General features: G+C 37.5%; 1 protein-coding gene across 1 annotated transcript in view; it reads right to left on the reverse strand.

Moving 5' to 3' along the window:
* Window positions 1-3,507: 3,507 nt before the first annotated feature.
* The window catches only part of LOC139729221 (DNA mismatch repair protein Msh3-like), a 101,744-nt gene continuing 92,181 nt past the window's right edge, over window positions 3,508-13,070 (reverse strand). The window contains 5 exon segments of the mRNA XM_071640151.1: window positions 3,508-4,703; window positions 6,352-6,520; window positions 8,996-9,110; window positions 10,159-10,345; window positions 12,165-12,322. Of these exon segments, the coding sequence (XP_071496252.1) occupies window positions 4,604-4,703; window positions 6,352-6,520; window positions 8,996-9,110; window positions 10,159-10,345; window positions 12,165-12,322 (729 nt within the window). The 3' untranslated portion in view covers window positions 3,508-4,603.

Raw genomic sequence — 13,070 nt, forward strand, 5'->3', positions numbered from 1 at the left:
CCGTTAGGTAATGCATGTATAATTTTTGAAACTAATAATGCAAGCATTGCTAGTATATGAGGGAAATAGTAAAATTTTGATGAGCTGACCTTGACCTTTGACCCTTGACTATTGACCCATGACCCCTAAATTCCCTAGATAATCCCTGCCAGTCAGTACATGCGTATGTACCAAGTTCCACGAAGATACATTGAACCATTTGCAAGAAAAGTGATATTGCAACATTTTCACGTAACCTTTGACCTTTGACCTTATGACATGAAACTCTCTCTGGAGAATCTTCACGCAGTAGTACATGTCCACACCAAGTTTCAAGAAAATACCTTTACACATTGCATAGATATGGGGGAAATTGCAACATTTTTAGCATTTGACCTTGACCTTTTGACCTTTGACCTCTTGCTAATGTCACTAAAATCTACTTAACTAATTGTCCCATCATACATCATCCTTGGACCAAGTTTGGTGAAAGCTGCTTCATCCAGTTTTGAGTTATCACGTAAACAGATAAATTTGAAGATTTGACCTTGATCTTTGACCTTTGACCTCTGTCCGATTTCACTGAAAAACTAATGAAGTAATTTTCCCATCATACATCATCCTGCAACAAAGTTTGGCGAAAACTAGCTCCATCCAGTCTTGAGTTATTGCGTAAACGGATACAATTTCATGATTTGACCTTGACCTTTGACCTTTTGCCGATTTCACCCGAAATCTAATCAAATAATTGCCCCATCATACTTATACTTGGACCAAGTTTGGTAAAATTCCAGTCAATATTACACAAGTTATCGTGTAAACGAAAGCGGACGGACAACCCGAAAACATAATGCCTCCGGCACCACTTCGTGGCGGAGGCATAAAAAACTTCTCTACTTGTACACTGCCGAGAATAATAAACAGCAATCTTACAGAAGGTACAATGTACATATTGTAAATAACAAAATCGATTTATTGCTGATATTAGGGCCATAACGCACGGTTACCATGGCAATAAATTTCTCACTACTATCGAAAAATGTGTCTTACACATGTCTACATCAAGTCACACAGCATCAAATTTCTTTTGAATCGCTTTAAAAAGTGATTAATTGTATCCACTTTTCCCTGACCCCTGACTTGGGGGGCCATATTTTGCCGTTATCAAGGCAACCTACTATCCACTCTGACTTCTCTAATATATAAAAATATATCATGCACAACTTCAAATCACAATCACCATGTGTGATTTCTTTTGAATCACTGACATTACAAGTGTACAGGGAAGGCCGTTTCCTCATTTTTAAGGCCATATAAATGCACTGCTACCATGATTGCAATTTCAATTTTTTCCTGCACAATTTTACATCCATAAACCAGTTTGGAGGTAGCTGGATCATGTGCACATCAAGGGTAAAAACGACCTTTCATTTTTCTCAGTTGGTTAGGCACTTCACTCAATTAAAAGCGACATAATGCATCAATTTGCCCAACATAGCAATTTATGGAACTCGTATTCAAAACAAAGAATGAACCTGTGTAGATGAAGTGACCAGAATGGTTCGTCAATCAACAATTATTCAGGAAGCATTCATTTCATTGTGCTGTTTTGAATATATTAACAATTTTTTTTTTCCTTTTAACATTACCAAATACCAGGCTTGCTGTCAGGTGGATGTACTGGCAGGCACCATTTATAAGGATAACATGAATAATCATAGCATTACAGATGCTTATCTCAGTGAATCGAAAAACCAACCTGTCTCTCAGTACAAATGACCTTTTTCTGCTAATGTTCAAACTGGAACCCCAAAATGGCTTATTATCAAAGTTTAACAGTGGTGTCAGATTTGACAGGAATTGCATAATAATTGGAGGAGAAGTTCCAGCTACAAGGTTTTCGTCCTGATTTTTGGGCCACAATGCACTACATGTATTACCACAGTGATGCACTTTCTAGTACTTATGGAAAATATTTTGAACAACTTTACATATAGTTTTTCAAGTGTGCCAATTTTCTGATGAAGCGCTGAAAAACCAGTTTGATCTGCAACATTTGCAACAGACTGACCGACTGTCAAACCACATGCAGATACATGTGTTTTTGCATGTATCCTGTCAAATGTCCTTTGGCGAGGGCACAATCAGTGATATTAATACACCTGGGCAAGGATTATGCAGGGGAGTATGAGGCCATAGTTGCCAAGGGAGAATAAGATACAAACATGCTTACAAAAATACTCTCCCACTTGAGGACAGACAGGTATTAAAGTCATTGACACAAAAGTCATGGACACAAAAACCATAGCAACAAAGTCATAACAACACTCCTCACAGACTAATCAAAGAAGAGCATTTCAGTTTCCCAGATTCAGGTCAAAATCACAGTTTTGCATTGCTGAAATAGTTAACCCATTGAACACAAGTCCCGAGTAAACTCGGGCAGGTGTCTATGGGAAATGTGTTGTAGCAAAATCAGCCCACCCTCAACAGGTTAAAAGTGTGCAAAATTCAGGGAATTTCATTGATTGAAGTCAATTACATCCACTCCTCTTGACTAGTCTGACAAGTTCCACTTCCTACAATTTTCACCACACATTGAGAGACTAATGGTCGTGCACATAAATTCTAGGTGTTTCCACTTAAATAACGTTCGGCAGGAGAGTTATCACACAGTCATTCGTATGTCTCGGGCAAATGATCGATGATGTTTTGCACATCTACTTTTTTGTGGTAAACAGCCATGAAGAATCCTACCATATGCATGATGTTCACAAAACAATAAGAGATTTTAGGAGATTAAGTTTCAGGGTTTGATGTGTACAATGCATCAACAAATACACGTCAGAAGCCTCTTTCACTGGTACATGATTGGAATTGTCAAGGAAACCAGAATCATTCTACATCAAGATGCCAATGATAGTAATCTTTACATAATCTGACCCAGCAATAGAGAAAGCTTCTGCTTGACTGATGTACAAACGAAAATGAACAATTTCTGTTTAAAAAACAAAACAAAACAAAAAAAAGTTTTTTCTTATTCAGTCATTTCGGAGCTTAATTGGCTGAAATTCCTTTTTTTTTCAAGAAGTCAATATTCATTAAATTTTGGGATCCTATTCACTATTATGTTCATCATTACAAAACATTAGCACAACACACACATCCACTTGTATACAAGGTGCTGTAATTGACTGTTCACACTGGATAAGGCAACCCTACACATCCTGACGTGTTCTGCTGTAATCCATAACGTTCCCACATTTATTACAAGCAGTTTCGTATAGGTCTGACGTCCTTGGGACATCCTATCTATTGAAGATAATACCCATACCAATAGCCAACCTATGGATAATTTGGATTTGTGCAAGACAGCTGCAGTGTGATTTTGCAAATGTCGAACAGACAAGCAGTACATTGTAAAATACCATATATTTACTGAGTCTTTTTCAAGAATCATGACTTCCCAACGATTTTGCTCATGGCTACATTCACAAACACTTATGGGATATACAGTACATGCATGCATTCTGCTTGCTGGCTGTGCAGTGGGTTCACTACAATACATACTTTTGTAACTGACACAATCACAGCAAAACTGTCGGGCACACTACTTCATCACGCTTGAAATCCTCTCCCTGACCCCCAACCAACTACTCAGAGATTATAGCGCTAGTGCAGGGAACAGATTGGCATTAGAGGACAGATTAAGACTGAGCAAGCATCCATTATCAACAATCTGAATACAAATGATGAGCAACAGTACGATTACTGAAGGCCAGAATTACAAATTCACTACAGGCTAATTCAGTGCTTGACAGAACGTCAGTTTTATATTCATACAGAAAGCTCTATTCAAGGCTTGTCAAAAACAAATCTTGAAACACCTTAGAAAGTAATCCCTTTCCTTATTTGTAATTCACAATTGACAACTGTACATCTTCTATTAGTATGCAAATCTGCAGCTGTGGAATTCATAGAAACCTGGCTCTTACACAAGAATATTTTGATGGCTTGATGCCTCATTCTTTAAAGTAGAAAGAAAGAAAAAAAAAGAAAGAAAAAAAGTGTCTGATACAAGTGTTACACAGTACGCATACCATGAAACTAAACAGTTTACATAAACAAAACTCTTTAATTTGTCCATGATGTTTCACAAAAAGAGAAAGAAAAGAAAATGAGTGAAATGGAGAAACAAAATATGAATGAATTAAAAACACTGAAATATCTATATATATGTGTGTATGCCTGTGAATACAGGCATGTTGACACAAGCACAGCCAAAAGACAGTAACTATACGTACATATACAGCATTTTCACCTGACCCTGATATTTGCACCCATGACACTTGAGGGTAACCTTCTGATTATCAATGGTTTTCAGTGATGGCACAGAGTTTGCTGAATCGATCCCTGCCAGAAGTGAAGTTGACTCCATTTTCCAAACTAATCAGATGGAGCTTCTGTAAACTCTACAGAATTCAGTCAAGTACTAATGAAATTGTACTGCAAAGACACAAGGAGTACTAGTAACAGCATGAATGGACATGTTCTCCATGTAGCACTCTCCAGCTTCCTTCATGCCTCAACGTGGCCCAGAATGCCAAAGTTCTCGTCTCCGACATCAAGTTATTGATTCGAACATTTGTTCCAACTGCTGCTGTAGCGGTAGGTGACTGGAAACAGGCATTTGCATGAGCCGAAGAAACAGTTTCCTTGTAGATCTGTTTGGGTGGAAAAAAAAGAAAACAATATCAGTGCTCAAAATTCTAAAGATTCCATGTGGTTGTTTATTGGGGAAAAAATGCAGCCAGCCATATGAGGCAGAGCTTTACGTGTGGATCAGAGTTGAATTCAAAGTATTGCTGTATGCACTTCAAACTAAAACAACTTCTTTTTTCAAGAGCGGAAAAAAAAACAAGCTCCTGAAATGACAATGCATAAATTATTTTACATCCTTTTTGATTTGAACAGAATCAACCAGTTTTTAACAAAATGTCCAATTATCATAAATGGCATGATACACTGTGTAGGTGAGTAGCAAACACATTGCATCATGCAGCAGAAGTTCAAGGTTTGAAATCACTTACATGTACCATGATAGTACATTCATTTCTCATTATTTCATCGTTGTGGTTCTTGATTGCAATTCAACCACTCACAAAATTCTTTTGAAAGACCAAGTTCACAAAAAAATATGGGGTATAAAGTATATGGCCATCGTAAGCAGCACTCGAAATACCCATCGGACATCAGCTATTTGCCACCATGCCCCTCCCACTTGCCAGAATGCCCCTGTCAAAATCAAACCATTCAGGGCCACAACATTTTATTACTCACTTGTGCCCCTTGTAGTGGATTTGTGCCCCCTCAAAAAAGTGGCCTTGACTCAAATTTGATGAAATTGAGGCCAATGTGAGTATGCCATATGAAGTAATTAAGTTTAAGGCATACATTTGTAACCACTGCACATCAACTATTAACCTGGAAAGCATACAGGACAAAATATCACATATATGTCAAAATCTTTTTTACATTCAATAAATCTACCACAAATGTGTCCTTGATTACGTACTGCTATGTTTAAAGGGATAGTATAGTATTGGTGGAGATGAGGATTGAGGTTTTTACTTTCTGCGAGATACCAAGAAACCACTTATGAAATAGTATAGAGCATACCATTCTAAAAAGAATTCAAAGTTTATTCGATGAGAATACAACCCTTTTAATACAAGGCCTCAATTAAGGATCAGCAGACTTCTAAATTATTCATTTATTGTTCTCCTAAAAGGAGAATTCCATCCTGGAAATTGTTTGAAAACACAAAAATCAGAAAAGTAGATCAGTGAAAATCTGAGAAGAAAACTAGACACACAAAAAGTAACGAAGTCTTAAAAGTTTAGAGAGCAAACCAAATTGGCAACACTGTGTGACATAGATGGTGAGAAGCTCTCCATTCTGTTGTACACAAAAAGTCACAAATTATAGTCGGTTTTCCCCCAAGAGAAAAATATTCTTCAGAGCTGGTCTTGGTATATAATTAGAGTAATAATTTTTTGCATGTCATCCTCAGTGGATATTTGCAAGTTCTGTCGGTGCCAAAATATTAGAGAAAAACAAAAATTAGTGAAATTTTGTGTACTATGAAATGAAGAACTGTTCAACATCTACCTCTCACAGAGTTGCCTATTTGTCATACTCTCTAAACATTATCAGTTCATAACTTTTTTGTGTGTCTGATTTTTCCCCCATTTTTACTTCTCTACATGATTTTTTTTTTGTCTTTATGCAAAACAACACAATATCAGGATGGACTGTCCCTTTGATGGTCTATGAGTCTGTCCACTTTTCTGCTGGTTATCTGTGATGTACCTTGTATTTGAGACGGCATTCTCAAGGTCTAGAGATTTCCTTGTGGCCTCCTCCAAGATGGGTTCTGGTATGTCTGCAAGTCTGGCTACATTTAGACCATAGCTCCTGGCTGCAACACCTTCAACCAGCTGGTACAGAAATGTCAATCTTTCCACTGCATTCTCTTTGTCTGTGTGTTTAAGAAATACAGAGCTCAAAATCAAAATTACTTTTTATATCCATGGAACAGTGTCGTGATGATGAATCCAATCCAGAAAAAAAGTTATAAGCAGTTTAACCATGAATAATTTTTGAATTATGAATGCAGCTATATCAAATAGAACACACAGGATAAGGTGAATCAAAAACTTTTGTTTGCTAGGCTGCATTTCAGATTTAAAACACATGGATGTAGCTACAAATGTATACTATATAAGTGGATATTTTCGTGCGCCTTTTACGCTTGGTTGATCAAAAAGAGTTTTGCCTGTTTTTAATTCCGCAAAATGAAGACAGTAACAATTGGAGCATATGGCAAGCAAAAATATTCACATGCTTTTATTTTCCTACTAGTTTCTGGTTGCGTGAAATGCACAAAAATTTCAACACTCTGAAAATTTCCACTTTTAAAGTATTTCACAAGTTACAGGCATGCATGTACTTTCACTGATATTGAAAGAAAAAAAAAAAATCAGCTCATGCATGGATTGATCTAATTTGTCAAGGGGAATGCCGAGTGTCATAAGTTACCATTCCTTAACATTTATGCAAGTTAGTGGACACCGAAAACCCTGACAGTGTAAATTCTTGATGGAAAAGTCAAGTTTAGCATCGGTCTTTCATGTGTGTTTGTATATCATACCATCACAGCGCTTGTGGGACATTTATTGACAGTTAATGTATAGCTGTAATAAACACTGCTGTTTTTCTGCAAGTGACAGTCAGAGTGGAATGAAAACAGTTAGCTGTGCACTACAATCTCAGAACATCAATGCTACACTGTATCTTTCAGATCTGGAAAGAATTCATTTCGTCTTGTTTTTCTCATTTCATTGATTTATGCCTAGATTCAAAATCTACAAAAACCCTTTTCTTCACACTTAAGTTCACAAAGTCTGACACTTTTTCCTCATTTTGCACCATTCCATATGTTTGTAAATTTTCAGGCACATTATGCACACTTCATTGAATACTTTTATTCTATTCACAAAAAAAAAATTGTTTAAAATGTTGCATAACTTACCTTTACAACATTCACAGGAATCAGCAATTGTATGATTTATGAAATATTTTGAATGTGCAAAGACATTCTCCTGCATGTCTGAGTGACACATTGCCTGTTTGACTTGTAACATTTCATCACATTCCACAATTCAGGATGTTTGTTGGGCAGACTTGACTTAGGAGTGTGATTAATTGCAGTATATTCAGTTTCCTGAAGAACTAGATTGTGCAACAGTCAGAGCATTGTATTATTCTTATTTTTCTTCTGGGTTGAATGTGTTTGCTGCAGGTCATGGTGCAATTCACTGAGAATGAGTGAAATCTGACACTCGATGGAAGTTGAGTCTTGCAACAGACATCACTCTCCGTGACCCCGATTTTGTTTTCTTGAAACCATCATGAATCTACACGGGGGTGTTGAACAAATCTAAAAGAGAGCATGGTCTTCAATATTCAGCATGAAACAGTAAACGGCATCATGACATCACCTCATTTCCCAGGATTACATGCCAAGAATGTGCTGTAACACAGAATGGTGTCACCTTCCATTCAATCAAACTGGATATGCCTATGTCCTTTGAATTGGAGCAAGGTGTTCCACTTCATGATTTTCTTCTAGTCCATCGCATCAGAGGATAAAACATGACATCTACAAAGAGTGTACAGGCACCACTTCAAACACACAAAACAGAGGCAGTAGTCACAATCTGTGCTAATCAGCTGATAGGATGGTGTCATTGCTTCACAAACTGTCCATCTATATGCAAACAAAGCATATCTAAAATTCCATGTTTTGAAACAACAAAAGAAGTTTTTTAATGTCAAATTATTGTGAGTTGTTAATAAGTTAGCTTTTGTAACTTTGAAGAGTGAAGGGGTTGTAGATGACTAATCACCTGCCATAGCGAGGATTAATATTTGTATCTCTCTGCTGACCAATGAGAAGGCTGTGAGGCAGTGACATCATAACTGCCTATAATTTGCAAATTAGTGATGGCAACTAGTACCACTTTTTCATTGATACACTAGAAACATCTTGATTCTTCAATTTCCTAATGCTTCATGTCTAATTTGATGACCCTCCTGCTTGTGTTCATGACTTTAAACAGACAACTTGAACATGGAATGGAGTTTGAGGCTGCTGACATTTAAAAGGTCATCATCACAGAGGTTAAAATTCCAAAAAGCTTGAAGGGAGGTGTTCCTGTGTGACACTCATCTTGGAAAGATAACAATACTGATTCATGGAAGGCTCTTCTCTTCTTGTGCCGGCATAATGAAGAGAATCAGATAGACTTCGCAGCTCTGAGAGTTGAGTAATAAACTGCAGTGGCATGGTAGCATAGGGTAGTTCTCATTCCTTCTGGCCCTTGTAGAAGGGGGATGGTGGAGGGGGATGGGGGGAGGGGGATGGGGGGGGGGTGGGAGGGGTGGGACTTACCTTCTGTCTCTTGCAGCAGGAAAGACATGTGGAAATTACCAGCCAGAGATGGACACAGGTTCTCCAGCTCAGCCAGGGGTGGATAGTGGGTCACAAACAGGGTCAAACACTTCACCTTTAAAAACAAGAAGATGCCAACCAATGAGTACAAGAAAGGATCACTCTAAGCTCAGAAAATCTTAATAGTCAAGGATATTCACATAGTTTAAAATAAGGGGTGAATGTAAAATTTCAGAGCATGCTGCTTCTTTGTTTGAAAGTGACAAACTTAGCTGTTATCTACAATCCCAAGACAATATACAATGTAGCATTGTTTACAGAAAAAAAGACACACAATTCAGGCATACACATTTTACATGCTACATAAAAACTCAACAACAACAAATAGATACCCTGGGTATTATCTGTATGTTGTTGTTGTTGTTGAGTTTTTGTCTCAACTGATAAGGACATACACACCATTGAACATTTTCACACTCCAAAGAATTTCTTTGAGGTAAGCCAATAGGAGGAAATGACTATGGTCAAAAGTATACCTCAGAAATCTGGCACATGAGTCTGTGGACACAATACATTTTCCATTCATCCCAAAGCACCCTACACTGATGCTTATAGATACCCAGTATTATCAGTATGTAAGTGTTATATAATTATTATCTCCATGAAGGAGGTTACGTTTTCACTGCTGTTGGTTTGTCTCAAACAAGTTGTTGATGGATTTCGACGACACACAAAGGAAAGTTGATAATGACACAAGGAACCACTCATAAAATTTTGGTAGTGATCACATCTGGATCCAGGAATTGGTTTGACTTTTTGAAGGATTTTATTTATTTATTTATTTATTTATTTATTTATTTATTCACAATTATTATTACTATCATTATTATTTTTTTTTAATTTATTTATTTATTTATTTATTTATTTATTTATTTATTTTTTTTTTTTTTTAGGGGGGGGGGGTTCAAGTACCCTCTAGGCACAGCAGGAAGCTGAGGTACACCCTGTGCATAGACTCAGCTCTGAGACACTAAAAAGGATTCCTTATCATTGGGAAATAGGGCAATTTTCAGCATGTGTGTATGGGTGGAATTAGCTGCTTGGTGGAGGTCTCCACTCTCCAAATGCTTTTCTAGTTATTTCAATTATTATCATAATCATACTTCAGATATCAGGTGTAGGGCTGTAGCGTACGCAATGGCAACCCCGTCATGTGTGCTGGTGCCCCGCCCCAACTCATCCATGATGACCAGGCTTCTGGGCGTGGCCTGGGACAGGATGCTGGACGCCTCTTGGAGCTCTGACATGAAGGTGCTGCGATTCCTGAAGATGTCATCTGAGGCTCCCATTCTACAGCACATCACAGATAACACAAAGAGTTGAGATAGTCGACTAATGTACCATCATTATATTCCTTGCACAGAGTATAACCTGCATTCATACACAGTCACATTCAGTTGGTTCAGTCCAGCGTAAAGAGGGATTTTCCAGTATGATAAGCCTCCTTTCTTTTATTTCAGTAAAAAGAATGTTATCATTTACTTTACACACTGATATTTTCACACACAGATATTTTTACAAATGACAGTTGATTTTTTTATTTGATTTTTTTTTTGCCAAGTTGTTAATTGATAACTGGGGAGGGGGGAAAGACTTCAGAAGAAAGTGTGACTTCTCAAGCAAACAGTTTGTTAAAGATTGCTTGAAATACAGTAAGACCAAATCTCTCAGGGAAAAAAAAAAGTACTTGTTTTCCAAGGATTTAAACAGGGGGCCTGATAGTACAGTATCAGGGCTCTACTACCACTAGTCACTTGATATTGCAATGCTGTTAGTATGTCCGCCTCAGACAGTGAAAGCAGGCAATTCTTTCCTGTTCATATTTGTCAATAATTTGCATGTTGATATTTTGCAATGGACAGCCTGTTCACATAATTTGCAAAACTAAAACCACTGCAACTTTTTCAGCATACACAGTACTCCATATACAGGATTCCGCCCCCCCTTCAGATCTCGCCTATGGAACGCGCGATCGCGCCGAAAATCGGTACACGCGACGCCCGCGACGTATTCTATCAAAATGTATGGTTGCTTTCTCCGAAAAATTTTTCTTATATTTTATATTAATTAATTAGTGTAATTTATGCATAAAATTAGTTTGGGGCTCTAAATCACTTATTAATGCTCCAATTAAGCTAATTTCTTTTTTAAAATGTTTCTTGTATCATTCTTCTGAGACATAGGATAAAAAAAAATCTGTATCGAAATTAATTTCTTATGTATTTTATTTTTTTTAAATTTCTTATGTATTTCTTTGTTTTTTTACCTTTTGTTTTTGTTTGTTTTTTGGCCAAAATTTGTCACAGACATGTTTCGAAGCATTATTATGCTAAAATGAATTAATTTCGGCCATTCTTAGTGAAGATATGAATTTTTATGTGAATTAATTGAAAAAACACAATTTGCATTGGATTTGTACACAAAATCACGTTTTGGAGCAATTTTGGGGTTGACAAATTTTTTTTGAACGGCCGTCGCGTCAAAACGGTACGCGCGGGCGCAACAATTTGGGTCTCAAAAGTTGCGCGATACTTGAAAGAAAAAAGTCATGAAACATTGCGGCGGGAGCTTATCGCGTTGCGAAGATATTGCGCAAAACGTCGAGGGGGGGCGGATTCCGCCCCCCCCCCCCCCCCCCCAGCCTGATTAGGGTTAAGATATATCTTAGCTCTATTGTGCAGAAAACCTCATTCAATTCAGTTAAGTGGTCACAGAGAAATGAAGATTGTTCTAAAGCATGTCATGGATCTGATTCTTCCAAGTTTAGATCTTGGACGCTCTTGGTACTGCATATTAATGTGTGAACACAACGGACAGAACTTGGAGGGAAAGGATTTCTGACATGCTCTACAAAACTCCTCATTTCTCTTTGATCACTGAAGAAAATCGAATGGGGTTTTCTGTAACATGTGGGCTATGAGTTAGGGTTTCAAACCCTGAAATTGTATAGGTTGATTCCACTATCTTTAAAGTTATCATCGTTGAGGGTCCCATTGTAATTTGTTTGGGACATACATAGTTGTACAGTCCAGGTTAGGACTGTATCTTCCTTGAGTGACCTTCAAACTCACACACACGTGTACCACAGGGCTGTCAGGACACAACTCACCTAGTATAGATTGCATCCAGAGTGCCGACAGTGGCGGATTCAGCAGGCACATAGCAGCCAACCTGGGCCATGAGTGAGATGAGGGCAACCTGCTTGATGTAGGAGCTCTTCCCTCCCATGTTGGGCCCAGTGATGATCATACAGCGCATACCATCAACCTGCAGGAATTGAATGATGATTGGTCTAATTTACTCCATCTAAACTTCTGTGTTGGCACTTGAGAATCATTCCATTATTACCACCTGCATGTAAGCATTGCCAGGTACCCATTTATTAAGTCAACAGGGGCATAGTAACAAGACAACTTGTCAGGTAGACATTTCTTGGCTGAGTGCCTGGTAAGCAATAGCCATTTCTCATAATAAGCTATTAATGATAATAATAATGATAATGCATTCATATGGCGCTTTATACAGATATTTCTATTGTTAGAAAGCACACTGGTGCTATAATACAAGAAAATTAGATAACACAATAACCACTGTAACATAAAGACAATGTCAAACCAAATAACTAACAAAAAGAAGAAGAAAACTAGATATATCACTACGGCGACTGATATGCCTCCGCCACAATGCATGGTTCTCCTAATAGGTCTATAGTACAATGTCTTGACAATGTGTGATGACAGTTTCAAACAATTGGCAAAATATTAAAATGACAGGTTTGACAGAAATGTGCTGAATGTTCACTTTCCTAGAACTAGGTTCAATTGGATGAATGATTAAAATGTCAGAGTGCAGGTATTTGGGGAACTGATGATTTTTACTTGACTTTTGACCCTTTTATAAGTTTATGCATTGAGTAATTTTTCAAGGTATTGAGAAAAAGTATAATTTCAGTATCAAATGGGAAAATAGCATTATCTAAACCTGGCCTTTGACCTCACAGTTCCAAAGAGAATCG

This window comes from Diadema antillarum, unplaced genomic scaffold, assembly GCF_040938485.1.
Source record: "Diadema antillarum isolate AM-2024a unplaced genomic scaffold, OU_Dant_1.0 seq00000226_RagTag, whole genome shotgun sequence".
Taxonomy (NCBI): domain Eukaryota; kingdom Metazoa; phylum Echinodermata; class Echinoidea; order Diadematoida; family Diadematidae; genus Diadema; species Diadema antillarum.